This window comes from Oculina patagonica, chromosome 4 (assembly GCF_052425735.1).
Source record: "Oculina patagonica isolate OP01 chromosome 4, crgOcupat, whole genome shotgun sequence".
Lineage (NCBI taxonomy): Eukaryota > Metazoa > Cnidaria > Anthozoa > Scleractinia > Oculinidae > Oculina > Oculina patagonica.
The window spans coordinates 11,585,296-11,604,095 of NC_135761.1; the positions used below are offsets into that span (position 1 = coordinate 11,585,296).

The 18,800-nt window shown below is 41.3% G+C and overlaps 6 protein-coding genes across 6 annotated transcripts in view; 1 reads left to right on the forward strand and 5 right to left on the reverse strand.

Annotated features, from left to right (window-relative positions):
• The window catches only part of LOC144651492 (lysophosphatidylcholine acyltransferase 2-like), a 166,158-nt gene that overhangs the window by 53,708 nt on the left and 93,650 nt on the right, over window positions 1-18,800 (forward strand). The window lies entirely within an intron of this gene.
• LOC144651534 (roundabout homolog 2-like) lies at window positions 1,266-4,014 on the reverse strand. Its single transcript, XM_078511496.1, has 2 exons — window positions 3,642-4,014; window positions 1,266-1,877 (listed from the first exon to the last, which is right to left on the reverse strand). The coding sequence occupies exons 1-2, from the start codon at window positions 4,012-4,014 to the stop codon at window positions 1,456-1,458; spliced, it is 795 nt and encodes a 264-aa protein (XP_078367622.1). The 3' UTR covers window positions 1,266-1,455.
• On the reverse strand, window positions 4,029-5,811 carry LOC144651554 (uncharacterized). Its single transcript, XM_078511519.1, has 3 exons — window positions 5,738-5,811; window positions 5,411-5,590; window positions 4,029-4,294 (listed from the first exon to the last, which is right to left on the reverse strand). The coding sequence occupies exons 2-3, from the start codon at window positions 5,484-5,486 to the stop codon at window positions 4,029-4,031; spliced, it is 342 nt and encodes a 113-aa protein (XP_078367645.1). The 5' UTR covers window positions 5,487-5,590; window positions 5,738-5,811.
• LOC144651454 (uncharacterized) lies at window positions 8,298-11,585 on the reverse strand. Its single transcript, XM_078511394.1, has 3 exons — window positions 11,202-11,585; window positions 10,289-10,942; window positions 8,298-9,998 (listed from the first exon to the last, which is right to left on the reverse strand). Exons 1-3 carry the CDS (start codon window positions 11,461-11,463, stop codon window positions 8,857-8,859), a joined length of 2,058 nt encoding a protein of 685 aa, XP_078367520.1. The 5' UTR covers window positions 11,464-11,585; the 3' UTR covers window positions 8,298-8,856.
• The window catches only part of LOC144651477 (uncharacterized), a 62,067-nt gene continuing 57,360 nt past the window's right edge, over window positions 14,094-18,800 (reverse strand). The window contains exon 3 of the mRNA XM_078511419.1: window positions 14,094-14,892. Within this exon, the coding sequence (XP_078367545.1) occupies window positions 14,782-14,892 (111 nt within the window). The 3' untranslated portion in view covers window positions 14,094-14,781. The remainder of the gene's footprint in view (window positions 14,893-18,800) is intronic.
• On the reverse strand, window positions 14,760-17,503 carry LOC144651453 (uncharacterized). The gene is made up of 3 exons (XM_078511393.1): window positions 17,242-17,503; window positions 16,283-16,936; window positions 14,760-16,029 (listed from the first exon to the last, which is right to left on the reverse strand). Exons 1-3 carry the CDS (start codon window positions 17,501-17,503, stop codon window positions 14,888-14,890), a joined length of 2,058 nt encoding a protein of 685 aa, XP_078367519.1. The 3' UTR covers window positions 14,760-14,887.

Below are 18,800 nucleotides of genomic sequence, written 5' to 3' on the forward strand. Positions count from 1 at the left end.
AGTGTGTGGTAGCCTTGGGCAGACCCGCTTGTATCGCCAAACCTGAGCTGTTTAACTGGCAGCTGTGTCTTGTCATCGAGGAGACCGCTGTCTTCACGTCATACAACGTCATTCTTATCACAGTTACAGCCACGCCAGGAATCTGCACATGAGTTGGTCATCCCGCATGCGCACTTACCACTGCCAGGTGATGCCCCGCCCCAGTACGTCATCTTACTGGAATCACATGACACCCACCATGCCATTCCGGTCCTGAGCAGCGTTGAACCATGACACTCGTACTTGATAAACTGTTCACAGTGCGAGGAGACTCTGGTGAGACTTGCAAGCTGGGGAAGACTTACTCCTGTGTAATGGATGTCCCGTAAGGAACTACCAGGACTGCTATAACCATACACGTGCGTTCTGCTTTCACTGTCGTGACTAATCACTGTCACGCCAACCCCATTCTTGTCATTCATGTCGCAGTAAACTGTAAATGGTGCCAGGCCTCCCGCGCCATCTGGATCAATGACGTAATTTCCGCTTACACCGCTGACGTATTTCCTAATCACAGAACAGGAAGTCACAACAACTGGAGAATTGATTTTGACTTTAGCTTCTATTTTTGAAAGACCATTAGTCGCTATACAGGTGTAAGATCCCACGGGTGATTTCTTGATGTTCTGAATAAGCAGTGTTCCATTCTGTAGAACATTGGATCAGGCGCGTAGGAGGGGGGGTTCGAAGGGTTCGAACGAACCCCCTTTGGAGGTCAATAATGGAGGACTGAAAACAGAAACTGTTGATTTTCAGGTTTTAGCAAATAGTGGGGAATGGAAAACAAACTTTGAGTGTTGCAGCTTTAAATAACCCTACAAGAAAACGCTAAAAGTATCGGAAAAGTATTAAATTGTTAGGAGAATGGATCCTAGTGACCTAGTATTATATGCAGTCAAAATAATCCCATCGATGAAAAAATATTTCCTTAACAGGCGTTCGGGATTTGATAAATGGAGTATCAATAGCCGAAAGGCGGGGATTACAATTTCGGGGGACCCAGGTGATACGTGTATTTAGTGCATATTGACGCTTTGACGCTGCTTTTAGTACATTGAGGTGGAGCCGTGGGGTGGGGGCTTAACCTTTTACCCTGAGATGCCTTTGCAGCACATGTCAAGCTTTTGTAAAACGTTTAGTGTACTAAGTCGGTATGTATGTATGAATGTATCAAGTTAATAAAACGCCGGAATTGTTGTTATGACTAGAAATACCTGTTATTTTACACTCCATCGAGTCTGAAATATTGACGTACACAATGCTGAAAATAGCACTTTAGGTTCTCTAGATTTCAAAATATTCTGGGGGGACATGCCCGCAAGACCCCCCTAGAGGCTCGCGCCTTCGGCGCTCGTATTAAATAACTTCCCTTAATAAATGTTCCTGCCAATACGAACACCCTTCCAAAAACCTCAGCTACGCGCCTGTGGATTCTACAGGAAGTGACGACTTGCCATCCTTTGTCCAAACGATTGTAGGTCTCAGGTCACTCTCGGCCACACACGGAAGACAAACACTAAAACCAATCGCTGGAGTCCCCTTTTGAGGAGGACGGACTTTGAACCGCAATCGCGAAAATACCGTCAGTTGAGCGATATCTGTTGCCGATCCCAGGATATTCTCTGCCTTGCAGATATATATTCCACCATCGTTTCGTGTTACACTGTAGATTATCAGGTCTCCATTCATCACTTCAGTTCTGTCTTTAGACAAACTGCCAACTGCTCTGGACCACGTGACACTAGGAGGGGGCTGACCAGTAGCAGTGAAGGGGATGGTGACGTTTTGTTTCTCTTCAGCAGTCAATCGATTGGATGACAATGAAACTTGCGGAGGAGCTGGCGAGGAAAAGAAAATTTATGATGATGTTTTCGCCAAACACACTTTTGCCTCATTTTATTTCCTCCGCTGTTGTAGCCTTTCTTGATCAGGTGCATTCTGACTTAATATTATTGTTAGGACTTAGTCAGTTAGAGCATTGGACTTATTCAGGAGCCCATCAACTGGGGCCTCCATACGTACTTTACCCTTGAATCAACCCTTTCCCGTATATTTTTATTTTTAGAAACACATTTCCCGCGAAAACATTGCTCCTGTGGTCAGACCACATGCAGCGTAGGTAGGGCGACGATGAAAAAAAAAAAATGGCGGCCATGCCAATGTCGTACGCACATTCCCTGTCCGTTTTCCTTTATAATTTTGCTTCTTTCCTGATTTTACAGCCGAGAGAGCCTGGTTTACCCGTGAATGAATAACGGTTAAAAGTTAATTAATAAACCACTTTTTTGTCCTTGAAAATGAAGTCAGTTTAGTCATGGCGTTGATCGGAAATATGTAATTGCTTCAGTTGCTTGTTTGAATCTTACCGATTTCTGGTTTGCACGGACTTATTACATGCAGTGAACGGGTTAGAAAGTAAACGTTTAGTCATTTTTTGACACTTTTAAAGAAATGGGCATGATTTTTGACCGATTTCATGCCATTTCTTTGTTCAAGTCGTGAACTTAGTGACCAAAAGCTCTTTTGAGGTGTACGTGGCATGATTACATGCCACGTAAAGAGTAATTCCGGTTTATTTTGAAAAACTGAAGCAAGTTTTTACGACCTCTTGGCATTCCACTGGAAATACACTACTTATAACCGATGATTCCTTCTACTTGGGCATGGAGCGTTTTATTTCATGCCAGTTGTTCAAGAAAACGTTCCAAGATAGTTTTTTATCCGGGTTAATGGTAAAAACGTCTCTTGCAGCATGCGTGTAAAATTCTCATGCCATTCTTGCACGTTTTTTGCGCGGCCCCCTTTATCTAATGACCGAGGAAAGTCTGGGTACGATTGTCAGGCTCTTAGAAAATCTGTCATGCCCAGCATGAAAACGGCTCATTTCCGGTTCATGCCCAGCATGAACCGGAAATGAGCCGTTTTCCATGCCCGGCATGAAAAACTCCTTTATCTAATGACCGAGGAAAGTCTGGGTACGATTGTCAGGCGCTTAGAAAATCTGTCATGCCCAGCATGAAAACGGCTCATTTCCGGTTCATGCCCAGCATGAACCGGAAATGAATCGTTGTCCGAATCCAAGACAGGAAAAATACAGCCCCAAGGCATGACGCAAAATTTTTCATGCCCTAACAATGAGTTTTTCTTTTACTGAATATTTGCCATTAAAAAACATGCCCAGAGCACGCAAAATGACTGTGTACACAAAAAATGTCCAGCAAACTCCTTATTTTGACGAGCAGGGCATGGAGAAGAAATTTTCATGCCGACAATACCAATTTCCCAATTTTTTTATGAATGTTTACTTTCCAACCCGTTAGTGTTAGACGTAAACAGTACTGTGAGATTTGACTCTGGATTTGTAAGATCTATTCCCGAACGAAAGCAGAAATAATTTAATATGGGCCGAGCTGTGGCAAACGCGTGTTCTTTGATATCGGCTCCTGACTTATTATAATTTTTAGTGCGGTCGAAGTTCTTCTAAAATTCTTCTTTTAGTAAAAGGGTGAAGGCTATATCAAATTATTTATCTTTCGGAGGGGGCTATTTTATAACATCAAGCCTACACCCAAACCGTTAAATACATAAATTTAGCTACTTACATTGAACAGTTAATTTCGCTGAGGCATTCACTTGTCCCAGCAAATTTTCAGCTCTGCAGCTGTAAACTCCGTCGTCTCCAGGTCTAACGTCCTTCAAAATCAGAGCGCCACTGGACTCTACCACGTGACGACCCACAGAAAGAGATGAATTCAGCTTAGACCACGTGACTTTTGGACTTGGATTACCATCCACTGTACATTTCAAGATGGCTGTCTGACTTTCATTGACTGTTATTCCAACAGGACGCTGCAGCAGAGATGGAGCCGAGATGGACTGGCCCGGTTCACCTTTGACGCCTTTCATACCCGGCGGGCCCCTAGGTCCCATGGGACCGGGATCTCCCGGCACTCCAATGTCTCCCTTTATGCCCATCGGTCCTTGAGCTCTTATTGGTTCATGTTTACCAGCAGGTCCGCTTGATCCGGGTCTTCCTGGGGACCTGGTCTCCCTCGGGTTCCCGGTCTTCCTCGTCGTCCCGTGTTACCTTTTGGTCCTGTGCGGCAGAGCGTGTGGTCTTTAGCACAGACTTGGTTTTGCAGCAGATCAAGCTCTTGTTTGATCAGTACTTGTACTTCAGAGGCTGTTAGGGTTGATTTCTGTTGTGAATCATCGGCCAAAGAACGTTCTTGTCTTGAGATGGTCTCTTCTTCTCCTGAAAAATTAGATAAAAAAATCGTTGTAAACTGTCTAAACTGTGGATCCTGATTGTTTGACATTCGATGGTTACGAGTAAATGAGACTTCCGTTCCCATTAGATCAGGTTTTAGCAACATACCGTCACCATCGTTATTTCTTTTTTTTTATTATTCGTATACAGAAAAATTGTAGACACTACACATCCTCACAGAATAACTGATATCAAAGTGCCTGTGTATGGTCTTACGGACCACTACCCAGTGTGTTTTGTACACAAGGCTGGCAGAGGTAAACGAAGAAAAAACCACCACGAATCAATAACGTACAGAAACTTCAAGCATTTCTGTCGTGAAACGTTTATTAATGATTTAAACACTGCCCCTTGGTCATTACTTGATGTTTTCCATGATGTTAATGACAAACTTGACAATTGGAATTCTTTATTCATGAGCATAGTGGATCAACACGCACCCATTGTGACTCGCAGAATGAAAAACAAAGAGCTGAATGAATGGATGACCCCAGAGATTTTGGAACAGATACGCATGAACAATGTACAAACGCTAGAACAATGTACAAACAAACAAGAAATCGCGTCGTTAAGCTTATCGCAAACGCCAAGTCCAATTACTTCAAACAAAAGATCATGGAAAATAAACACGATGTAAAAAATCTGTGGAAGATTTTAAAGCGCGTCACACCAACAAAGCCGACAAAAAAGTCACCAGCGTACAACGTTGATGGAGCGCAAATATCAAAACCTGAGGAAATGGCAAACGCTTTCAATCAGTACTTCACGTCCATATCAGCCCCTACAGTATCGGACAATATAGATTCCACTGAATTTGAAGCTCTATTAAGCGAGTTTACAGAAAGCGGATCATTCAATACACCGCCGCCCTTTGAAATACCACCTATCACCAGGAATATTATAGAACAGGACCTCAGAAAGATCTCACTCAACAAAGCAACAGGTCTGGATGAAATAAGTATCCGCCTACCGAAGTCAGCCATGCCGGCGATATCTCCAAGTCTTGAAAACATCTACAATGCAAGTATTTCAAGTGGCATCTTCCCGGATGCTTTCAAAAAAGCCAAAGTAACTCCTGTCCACAAAAAAAAATCAACTCACCAAAGAGGCAACTTCCGTCCAATCTCGGTCTTGCCGATAATCTCGAAACCTCTCGAAAGACATGTATCACTAGCATTCCACGAACACTTGAAAACAAATAAGCTGCTTTACATCAACCAATCAGCTTATAGAGCCAATCACTCCTGTGAAACTGCTCTTCTTAACATCACCGACAAATGGCTGAAAGAAATGGATAATAGTAAACTTGTTGGAACTGTATTTATGGACCTTAGTAAGGCCTTTGACCTAGTTAATCACAATACGCTTCGATCCAAGCTTGCTAAATACCATATAAGTCATAAAGCCCTAAAATGGTTCACTTCATACCTCTGTAACCGCTGACAGCAATGCTCCATGTCAGGTTCATTATCCAGCCCTCTAGAACTCAAACTAGGGGTCCCACAGGGGTCCATATTAGGGCCTACTCTCTTCTCCATCTACATCAATGACCTACCACTATCACTTAAGAAAGCCGAAGTAGATATCTACGCAGACGACACAACAATCTGGTCAAGTGGTAATACTTGTGAGGAGATCCAACAGAAATTACAGGATACATTAGACAGTGCAGGAAAGTGGTTCAAAGCTAATGGTATGATGCCAAACACAACAAAGACCAAACAGCTACTAATTGGTACAGCCCAGAAGGTCTGTCATGCAGACAAAGACTCTTTGGATCTGTTCCTGAACAACACCAGGCTAGACGAAGCCACTGGTGAAAAGATTCTTGGAGTAAAGATTGATAAACATTTAAAATGGGACAAACACATTGACTATCTAATTAGTAAACTAAATTCCAGAATTTGTCTCTTAAAGCGTGCAAGATGTTATTTAACAACTCATTGTAGGAAGCTGCTATATAATTCTCTAATCAAGCCTATCCTTGAGTACTGTTGCACTGTCTGGGGTAATTGCTCCAATGAGAATTTAATTAGACTACTAAAAATCCAAAAACGGTGTGCACGATTAATACTTGATGCTAAGTTCTCTGATAACTCTGTGGAGTTATTTACTAAATTAGGATGGCTTCCCATAGACGATATTATACGTAGCAGAAAGCTTTATCTATTACATAAGATTAGTTTTGGACACTGTCTGGATTATTTCATTCCATATATACATTATCTAAAGGACAACGTGATAGCTACAACACTAAAGCTACAACAAAGAACAACGTAGTTCTTCCTAAATATAAAAGAATTACAGGTGGCAGGACCTTTCACGCCAGCGCAACCCGCCTCTGGAACAATGTTGACGCTTCTATTCGTAATGCTACATCGCACAAACAGTTTACAGGAAAACTACACCAAACGCTACTAAAACAAAATGCTGGACTAGAACATTTTAAAATCAGCAGCACTTTTTAGCTCTTATTGTATTAAATTAAGTTTAAATTTTTATCACTTAAGTATATAATATGTAGTTAGGTTTATATAGAACATTTTAAAATTAGCAACACGTTTTAACATTTTATTTTTTTTTTTTTTAGTTCTCATTGTATTAAATTAAGTTAACATTTTTATCACTGTCCTTAGTATATAATATGTAGTTAGGTTTATATAATTTGTAGTTAAGTATGTAATATGTAATTAATTAGGGAGGGCCATATTGTAAACTACTGGGCCACCAGTAAATTATGTTACCCTCATTAAATAAAGTCGTATTTATTTATTTATTTATTTATTTATTTATTAGAAATGGCATGTAATCCTGGGTGAAGTGTAGACAACTCGCACCACGATAATTGGCAATGTTTGATAAAGAAGTTATAATTTTGTTGTACTTTTCGAAGGATTTCTGTCTCCATCTTATCACAGAATGTTACTGAGTGTAATATCAGTCGATGATGTTCTTGTATTCTGAGTTCCACGTGAATTAGCGAGATACAACACACAACAGACAACAGCAAGCCTGACGCGGAACACAAGCTGTTCAGTGTTTGTCTTCTGTTCGTCTACTTCTCTTCTTTATCTTGTTCCATCGTTACAGCTGCTGCCACAAACTTGTGATGTCAAACTGATGCTATGGACGTTATCTTTTCTCTTTGAGCTGCTTTCACTGTTGGTTTAATCGTTGTAAAGACGATAGAAAGCTTCGCAAAAGCTGTTGTGTCACGGTCGTGTCCGAGCTTCACTTATGAAAGTGTAACACGAATCTTGTGTTGAGTGATATGAAGTAAACATGCAGTAAAAATAGCTTTACTTGTCTGAGCTTGTACTGGAGATTCAGTATCACAGGAAGTATAATTATCTTATCATCCTATTGACAGGGGTCAAACGTATTCTAGAATTGAATTAATTTAAAAGCCTCCGTGTACGGCTTCAGATTTCAGATTTTTATTATTTCACACTATTTACAAAAATCTTACACTTGTTTGTTGGTTCTAACTCATTTCTTTAAATATGTTACGAAAGTAAGTCAAAGATTGTATCAACCATCATCTGCATTCTTTTATTTTGGCAGAAAAGAGGGAGCGATGGCTAAATGATGGACGACTATTATACCTATGTCACGTGGTACACCTTCTGCTGATACTCGTCATAAAAGGGTCAAAACGAACAATTTGGTTGAAAGACGACGAGAGTGCTTAAGAGTCGATGAGAGTGCGTGAGAGTTTCAAGCTAAACGAGAGCGAGAGTTTGAACTCTCATCAACTCTCATCCACATTTGGCCCGGGCTTTAGTTTGATTTTCCTTCATACCTGAGTAACAGTAATAATATAAGGAAATTATAAGTCAGTAACATGAAACAATGATGAGAAGTTTATTTAAAGAAGAAAACAGCAATTACAATAAATGTGTTCTGATTTATTTTCCCAAAAGGCTCTCAGTATGTTAATTCAAACAAATGATATGCATCTAACGTATCATCATCATCATCATCATCATCATCATCATCATCATCATTATCGTCATCATCAACAACATCGTCATCATCATCATCATCATCATCATCATCATCATCATCATCATCATCATCAACAACATCATCATCATTTATTAGCAATATAACAGTGATATAACAGTAGAGACTAATTATGGTAAGGCGGAGAGACCTCCAAGAAACGACCAGGCTTAAAGGGGAGGCCGCCTCAGTTATCAATTATCTTCGTGTCCCACTGTGCTCAACCCATGGAGCTGATCATCGCCGGGGAAAGCCAGGCCGTATTTGCGCATATCCCGTGTACACTTTTTCCAACCTGCTCGCTTTAATTTCTTTAGAACAAAACGCTCGGAAAAAAAACTAGAGGAAATAACAGTTTTTTCACATGATACAGTTAGGTTACGATTCAGTATGTTTATTACTTTCTTGCAAATTCATTAACCCATTTATCAAAAATCTTTTTCTCTAAAGATCCAACAACTGGATCTTTAGAGAAAAATATGTTAACAAATGTTTTTTTAAAACAACTGGATCTTTAGAGAAAAAACATTTTAAATTTTTTTTTACGCAATGCCATAGCATTTCAGTTTTCCCAGTGTGTGGTAGCCTTGGGCAGACCCGCTTGTATCACCAAACCTGAGCTGTTTAACTGGCAGCTGTGTCTTGTCTTCGAGGAGACCGCTGTCTTCACGCCATACAACGTCATTCTTATCACAGTTACAGCCACGCCAGGAATCTGCACATGAGTTGGTCATCCCGCATGCGCACTTACCACTGCCAGGTGATGCTCCGCCCCAGTACGTCATCTTACTGGAATCACTTGACACCCACCAGGCGTATCCTCCCCACCCAAACATTACCGAATAACGACACTCGTATTTGATAAACTGTTCACAGTGTGAGGAGACTCTGGTGAGACTAGCAAGCTGGGAGAGACTCGCTCCTGAGTAATGGATGTCACGTGAGTAGCAGCCTTGAGTGGAACATCCATCCACCAATGTTCTGCTCTCACTGTCGTGACTAATCACTGTCACGCCAACTCCATTCTTGTCACTCATGTCGCAGTAAACTGTAAACGGTGCCAGGCCTCCCGCGCCATCGGAATCAATGACGTAAATTCCGCTGACACTGCTGACGTATTGTCGTATCACAGAACAAGAAGTCAAAACAACAGCAGTATTGATTTTGACTTTGGCTTCTATTGTTGTCAGAGCATTAGTTGCTTTACAGATGTAAGATCCTTCGTGTGCTTTCGTGCTGCTTGAAATAACCAGTGTTCCATTCTGTAGAACATTGGCCCCTACAGGAAGTGAAGACTTGCCATCTTTTGTCCAAACGATTGTAGGTCTCAGGTCACTCTCGGCCTCACACGGTAAATGAACAGCGAAACCAATCGCAGGAGTCACCTCTTGAGGAGGACGGACTTTGAACAGTAAGCGAGAAAATGTCATCAGTTGAACAATGTCTCTTGCTGATCCCAGAATATTCTCTGCTTTACAAATGTATATTCCAGCGTCCTTTCTTGTCGCATTGAAGATTGTCAGGGTTCCATTCATCACTTCAGTTATGTCTTCAGGCAAACTACCCTCTGCTCTAGACCACGTGATACCAGGAAGCGGCTGACCAGAAACAGTGCAGGCGATGGTGACGTTTTGTTTCTCTTCAGCTATCAAGCGATTGGATGACAATGAAAGTTGAGGAGGAACTGTCGAGAAATAAAAAAATTACAGAAATTAGGATAAAGTATTTGCCAAACACAATTTTGTTACTTTTTATATCTTAGCAGTTGTAGGTCATTCCGACTTTAAATATTATTGATGAGACTTAGTCAATTAGAACACAGGACTTTTTTTTTGTTGATCCAAGTTCTTCTGAAATTCGTCACTTGGTAATATTCTCATATATTATGTTAAGGTAATTTTTCGTTCGGAAGGGCCTGTTTTACAGCATTAAGCCTACTCCTAAACCATTAAATACATAAATTCAGCTACTTACATTGAACAGTTAATTTCGCCGAGGCATTCACTTGTCCCAGCAAATTTTCAGCTCTGCAGCTGTAAACTCCGTCATCTCCAGGTCTAACGTCCTTCACAATCAGAGCGCCACTGGACTCTACCACGTGACGACCCACAGGAAGAGATGAATTCAGCTTAGACCACGTGACTTTTGGACTTGGATTACCATCCACTGTACATTTCAAAATGGCTGTCTGACTTTCATTAACTGTCATTCCAACAGGACGCTGCAGCAGAGATGGAGCCGAGATGGACTGGCCTGGTTCACCTTTGACGCCTTTCATACCCGGCGGGCCTCTAGGTCCCACGGGACCGGGGTCTCCCGGCATTCCAATATCGCCCTTTATCCTCATTGGTCCTTGCACTCCGATTGGTCCATGTTTTCCAGGAGGTCCGCTTGATCCGGGTCTCCCTGGGGGACCTTGCCTTCCTCGGGTTCCCGGTCTTCCTCGTCGTCCCGTGTTGCCTTTTGGTCCTACGCGGCAGAGCGTGTGATCTTTAGCACAGACTTGGTTTTGTAGCAGACCAAGTTCTTGTTTGATCATGACTTGTACTTCGGAGGCTGTTAGGGTTGATTTCTGTTGTGAATCATCAGGTGAAGTGCGTTTTTGTCTTGAAATTTTCTCTGTTTCGCCTGAAAAATTAAAGCTATTTATTCATAATCGTAAATTATGAACCATTTTTAACATATAATGGCTGTTATGTTTCTTTTCCATTAGAGTGGGTTTCAGCAACACAGCTTCAGCCACCTTATTTCGCATTCATTTGTTTTGGGGGAAAATACACTAAAGATAAATGACAGGCATCCCTGGGTACAGACGATTAGCAAGGTTCACAATATTAATTGTCAAAATGATTATAGAAGGACGTATACTATTGCAAATAATGTTCACCTTTGGTGCCTTGCCAATAGCGGCCTGTAGCCATAAGTTGCCATCTGTCGTAATTTTGTTGTACTTTTCGAAGGATTTCTGTCTCCATCTTATCACAGAATGTTACTGAGTGTGATATCAGTCGATGATGTTCTTGTATTCTGAGTTCCACGTGAATTAGCGAGATACAACACACAACAGACAACAGCAAGCCTGACGCGGAACACAAGCTGTTCAGTGTTTGTCTTCTGTTCGTCTGCTTCTCTTCTTTATCTTGTTTCATTGTTACAGCTGGCTACCACAAACTTGTGATATCAAACTGATACTGAAGACGTTTTGTTTTCTCTTTGAGCTGCTTACAGATCAATTCACTGTGGGTTTAATCGGTGTAAAGACGATATAAAGTTGCTGTGCCCGGAGTTTCACTGATGAAAGTGTAACACGAATCCTGTGTTTACTGATACGAAGTAAAAATAGCATTATCCTTGTCTGAGCTTGTAATGGATTTCAGTATCACGTCTATCACAGGAAGTATCATCTAATTGACATGGGTCAAACGTATTTAAATACTTGAATTGAATTAACACCTTATTTCATTGAAAACACCGCACAGCATACTGCGAAAGATCCCCTGCATGGCATGACGAGTTTGAATTGTTGACCTCGAGTTGTTCAGAGGTAATGGTTCTAACTGATTTCCCAAAACCATGTGTGTGGAAATTTAGTCAGTGATTATCAGTAAACCATCGGTATTCTTTTGCTTTCTATACCTATGTCACGTGGTTCATCTTATGCTGATACTCTTAACAAAAGGGTGAAAAGGAACAATTTGGTTTTCCCTTGGATGTACAACTTGTTACGCGTGATACAGCTGAGTCACGATCTTAGTGATGTAAAGATTTGACGATGAAATTTATGAGCATCAGAAACAAAACTTGCCCTCAACTGAATAGCTTTCACTTTCAGTCCCTTAGTTTGATTTTCTTTTATATAATATAACAGTAATAATACTTGACTCTGAAGATGACTTTCGCTCAGGTTGTCGAAACGTCAGTCACCAACAACAGTTCTTCTCAGAACTACTCTCACCGGACGATCATACTTTACGACCTAGTAATAATACGGTAATTGTAAGTCAGTAACATGCAACAATAATAAGGAGAAAGTTTATTTAAAGATAGCTTGCGAGGCGGCTGTATTCGCAGGTTAATTTAAAGAAGAAAACACCAATAACAAAAAAGGTGTTCTGATCTACCGTAATGATTCGAATAAGCGCCCTTCTTCCAGTAAGCGCCCCCTTCCGAATAAGCGACCCCCCACCCTTCGAATGTGTTTTTGTTAATAAGTGTACCTATTCTAATAGGCGCCCCCCAATTCTTATAAGCGCCCCCTTTACGCGCCCCTATTCTTAAAAGCGTCCCTATTCTTAACCCTCGGACGTACAAGCAAACTCACACCCCCACCATTGAACAAGGGGGGGGGGGGAATGGATGGAACCCCTCCCCGGAGTTTTCGTTATATTAAGGCGTAGCGAGATTATTTTACACTGATAAGAAAGCCCTGAGCTTACTCTACTCTCTAATTGGCTGTGACGTCATATGACGTCATATGGCATCCACCCCCCACCCCCTTGTACGTCCGAGGGTTAAAATCGCTCCTATTGTGGCTAACTGACTCTACTGAAGTTGTTGACGTGGAAAAGATAAACTCATGAACGTTCACCGCTCCGTACACGTATACATTTACTGCTTAAATGAACGATTCTTGTAAAAATAACTGAACTTTCAACAATTTTTTTCTGTTACAGTTTATGCTTTTGCTAGTAATTTTAAAATATATTAATATTTTGTTTTAAACATTTGGTTGTTTCGCAAAAAATTAGGAATAAGCGCCCTGTCTCGAATAAGCGCCCTCCCTAAAGGTGCCAAAAGTAAATAAGCGCCCCGGGCGCTAAATCAAATCATTACGGGGGGGGGGGGGGGCGGCAATTTTTTGGGCTCCCATTTGGGTAGGGCCAACTGCTTTTGGACCCACGTTTAGGAGAGGGTCACAAATTTTTGGGCACCTGTTTTTAACAAATAAGCTTTTAAAATATTTTAGGCTACTTCGATCCACCATCCATCCCCTTCTTGGTGATGTCCCTTGACCAGCAAACAGCGCGTGTTTTTATCAAGCTTAATCTTCTATATCTTGAACGTGACTCATTGTGGAGATTTCTAGAGTGAGTCACACGCACGCTCCTAAATATGGCTAGAATGGTTAACGTTCAATTCACATTTCCGTAACGAGACTCCACAGAACAATTTTTTAACCATTCATGCTGCAAGTTCTCTGAGAGGAACATTTCAGTCTTTACCTATTTTACTAGCAAGCTAGCTTTTTGCCTTGATTACTTTTTAGCGTGTTTGACATTTGTAGATGCATTTCTAGTCATTTCAGAAGACTTAAATGAACATTTTCCCGGAGGGGCATGCCCCCGGACCCCCCTACCCTTGCTTGCATTAAGGATCAACAGTTGTTTGGTTCAGGCTTCTCAAGCCTCGTGCATTGAGCGTGAGACTCACGCAACCAGTTGCAATATCACACTGAAACGATTATTCTCGCAGGATATTGTTTTGATTCAAACAACTCATTTTGATCATATCTATTCGTAGCATGACACGTTATCAATAATCATCTTAAAAACACAGTATTTCGCTATGTTTTTCTGTTTTACCTGCTTCGAATAGCTCGAATAGCTGAGAAAAAATCTAAGTAGCTTGTCTGGAGCGCCATCATATTGCTACCTAGAATCGCAAAAATTGATTTAAGAGGATTAAATATTGAAAATTTCCTGGGGGAGCATGCCCAAGACCCTTCTTGAGGGCACACAGCTTTCCTAAGAGACAAAATACAATGAACTACAAACAATGGTTTTCACCTTTCTGTGTTTATTCTTAATGTGCTCATTTAAAGGACGGGCAGGGAGCAGGGCAAGGGGGTCACAATTTTTTGGTCTCTGATTTGGGGGGAGGGACACAATTTTTGAGCCAACTTCTTAAAATATTTACCGGCCCCCACCCCCCAGTTATTAATGACTGCTTCCTTATAAGTATTTGTATATCGTGTCCAGAGAGGAGTCGTTGTATTTAAACCTCTCAAAACTTACAAAATTTAATGCACGTAAGCTGTTACCTTAGAAATTAAACAATGGTATGGTGCATGAGAAGTTCAATAAAACATTAGCCTCACTTTATGTTAAACTTCTTACTTTTTTGCTGTCTGACGGAATTGCCCGAAAAAATCGTCACACTCGCGACATTCTCGTGAGCAGTCTTCGTAATGATTTCTGATGCTTTCGGTATTACCAAAACTTTTTAGACCTTTTTACACGTTTTGCTCTTCAAGAACGTCACCTAAAGTTTAATTAACGCCCATAAGACAACAACCATTGCGATTTTATATAAGTTCACATTAAGGTCTCCTGCTAGAAATCAGGAACATTCATTAACGAATGAAGTTTCATTTCAATTTTATTTATAGCCCAATAAAGCCAAGTTAGCCACCCAGATAAAGTAGGGGCTAATTATTTTTCTTTCAATTTTTTTTTCATATACTTTTGCTACAAACTCGACGTGAAATTATCTCTAAAAAGCATAACTATATTTATGGTTATTACAAATACTGAGCTTACAATAACTTGTGAGCAATACAAATTAACATGCTTTTCATACTATGCCATAGCATTTCAGTTTTCCCAGTGTATGATAACCTTTGTTACTACCGCTTGTATCTCCAAACCTCAGCTGTTTAACTGGAAGATGTGTCTTCTCAGTGAGGAGACCGCTGTCTTCACGCCACACTCTGTCATTCTTATCACAGTTACAACCATAACTGAGGTTGTCACATGAGTTGGTCATCCCGCATGCGCACTTACCACTGCTAGGTGATGCGCCACCCCAGTACGTCATCTTACTAGAATCACGTGACACCCACCAGGCATATACCCCGTACCCCAACATCACTGAATCATAACACTCATACTTGATAAACTGTTCACAGTGTGAGGAAACTCTGGTGAGACTCGCAAGCTGGGACAGACTCGCTCCTGTGTAATGAATGTCACGAGAGTAACTACCAGGACCGCTATAACCATTCACGTACGTTCTGCTTTCACTGTCGTGACTTATCACTGTCACGCCAACTCCATTCTTGTCACTCATGTCACAGTAAGCTGTAAATGGTGCCAGGCCTCCCGCGCCATCTGGGTCAATAACATAACTTCCGCTTACACTGGTGACGTATTTTCTTATCACAGAACAGGAAGTCATAATAAATGGAGTATTGATTTTGACTTTAGCTTCTATTGACACCAGAGGATTAGTCGCTCTACAGGTGTAAGACCCCTTGTGTGTTTTCTTGATGTTCTGAATAACCAGTGTTCCATTCTGTAGAACATTGGACTCTACAGGAAGTGATGACTTGCCATCCTTTGTCCAAGCGATTGTAGGTTTCAGGTCACTCTCGGCCACACACGGTAGATGAACACTTGAACCAATCACAGGAGTCACCTCTTGAGGAGGACGGACTTTGAACCGCAGGGGAGAGAATATCATGAGTTGAACAGTGTCAGCTGCTGATCCTAGAATATTCTCTGCCTTACAGATGTATGTTCCAGCGTCTTTTCTTGTCACGCTGTAGATTGTCAGGGTTCCATGCATCACGTCAGTTCTGTCTTCCGGAAAACTACCAACTGACTTAGACCACGTGATACTGGGAAGCGGCTGACAAGTAGCAGTGCAGGCGATGGTGACGTTTTGTTTCTCTTCAGCTATCAAGCGATTGGATGACAATGAAAGATGAGGAGGAACTGCGAAAAATAGGGCAATATTTTGTTATTTTTTTTCTTTGCTATTGTGCCCTTTCTTGAACAGGTGTAGTGTATACCGACTTTAAAATTGTTGATGAGACTTTATATTGTCGTATCATTATCATATTTCCCAATAACTATCACAAGATCCTTAGGTGACGGCTATATCAAATGATTTATACTTTGGAAGGGCCTGTTTTACAGAATCAAGGTCAACCCCTAAACCGTTAAATACCTAAATAAAGCTACTTACATTGAACAGTGAGATTCGCCGAGGCATTCACTTGTCCAAATAAATTTTCAGCTCTGCAGCTGTAAACTCCTTCGTCTTCAGGTCTAACGTCCTTCACAATCAAAGCGCCACTGGATTCTACCACGTGGCGACCCACAGGAAGCGATGAATTCAGCTTAGACCACGTGACTTGTGGACTTGGATTACCATCTGCTGTACATTTCATGATGGCTGTCTGACTTTCATTGACTGTCGTTCCAAAAGGACGCTGCAACAGAGATGGAGCCGAGATGGACTGGCCTGGTTCACCTTTGACGCCTTTCATACCCGGCGGGCCTCTAGGTCCCACGGGACCGGGGTCTCCCGACACTCCAACATCCCCCTTTATTCCCATCGGTCCTTGAGCTCCTATTGGTCCATGTTTACCGGGGGGTCCGTTTGACCCGGGTCTCCCTGGGGGACCTGGTTTCCCTCGGGTTCCCGGTCTTCCTCGTCTTCCAGTGTTACCTTTTGGTCCTGTGCGGCAGAGCGTGTGATCTTTAGCACATACTTGGTTTTGCAACAGACCGAGTTCCTGTTTGATGAGCACTTGTACTTTAGAGGCTGTTAGGGTTGATTTTTGTTGTGAATTATCGGGTGAAGAGCGTTTTTGTCTTGAGATGGTCTCTTCTTCACCTGAAAAATTAAAGCTATTTATTCGAAATCGAAACTGTGAATCCTAATCCTTTGACATTGGAGGGTTCGGGCTAGTAAAAGAGATTTCCGTGTTCATTAGATTAGGTTTCAGCAACAAACTGTCTGCCTCGTTATTTCGTTTGCATTTGTATTAAGAAAAATTATAGAGAAATAGCATGCAATTCTGGGTAAAATGTAGACGACTTGCACCACGATAATTGGCAATTATTGTTAAAGAAGTTATACTTAAATATATACTGTCTACTGCACAGTATTGCAAATACCAGTTTCATGACAAAACTTACCTTTGGTCCCTTGCCAATAGCGGCCTGTAGCCATAACTTGCCATCTGCCGTAATTTTGTTGTACTTTTCGAAGGATTTCTGTCTCCATCTTATCACAGAATGTTACTGAGTGTGATATCAGTCGATGATGTTCTTGTATTCTAAGTTCCACGTGAATTAGCGCGATACAACACACAACAGACAACAGCAAGCCTGACGCGGAACACAAGCTGTTCAGTGTTTGTCTTCTGTTCGTCTGCTTCTGTTCTTTATCTTGTTTCATTGTTACGGCTCCTACCACAAACTTGTGATATCAAACTGGTTGCTGAGGACGTTTTCTTTTCTCTTTGAGCTGCTTACAGATCAGTTCACTGTGGGTTTAATCGGTGTAAAGGTGATAGAAAGCTGTTGTGTCCGAGTTTCACCGACGAAAGTGTAACATGAATCTTGTGTTTACTGATATGAAGTAAAAATAACTTTACTTGTGTGAGCTTGTAAGGGACGGACCATTAGAAATAACCGGAGGGGGGGTGACTTTTACCAAAAAAAAATTCCTGCAAGGGAAACTTGTCGAAAAAAAAAATCCTGCAAGCGGTTGTGACTGAAAAAAAAATTCGTGCAACGGAATTACCTTTAAGTGTTGTATGATAGCATCTATAAACGTCCATCAGAATGGCTAAAATAGCGTTTCTGAGGTTCTGAAAATTAAAATTTTCCCGGGGGAGCATGCCCCCGGACCCCTCTAATTTGTCATCTGCCGAGAGAACAGCATCAGCTCAATCCTATCAACTATTTGGTATCAAACACACCTGACCCACCCTAACAATCGGGTCCCATCAGTAAACAGTTAATCAAAAGCACAAACAGTATTACAGTCGAATCCCGATAACTCGAACCTTCAAGGGAAATCGTAAAAGGTTCGAGTTATCAGGAGTTCGAGTTATCGTGGGTAAAACTAGTAAGAAAATGACCTGAAGGGGAATCGAAAAAGGTTCGAGATATCGGGAGTTCGAGTTATCGAGGGTAAAATTAATAAGAAAATGACCTGAAGGGGAATCGAAAAAGGTTCGAGTTATCGGGAGTTCGAGTTATCGAGGGTAAAATTAGTAAGAAATGGACCTGAAGGGGAATCGAAAAAGGTTCGAGTTAGCGGGAGTTCGAGTTGCTGAGGGTTCGAGTTATCGGGATTCAACTGTATTATCACTTTAAACTGCAATTTTGTCTGACATTCTAAAGTGTAGCTGTCATCGTATCCTTTTCATCTTTTTTGATGAGGGATCAGGGTAAAAATTTCTAATAAGGAGGGGGATTATATTTAACAGGCACTATCTATCAAATCCCTTCAGCCCCCCTACCCCATAAAAAATGAACGGTCCCTAAATGTCGCTTAATTCAGAGAACGAATCTGAAAAATGAAACAATAATGCAATTTAATAATGATAATTGTTGCGCAAATCATAGATGCGTTATGAAAAAAGACCTGTATCTTTGGGTGAAAAAAAAATTCGTGCAAAGCTTGTGCCCCAGAAAAAAAATTCCTGCAGACAAGTAGGCCTTCAAAAAAAATTCCTGCACCGAAA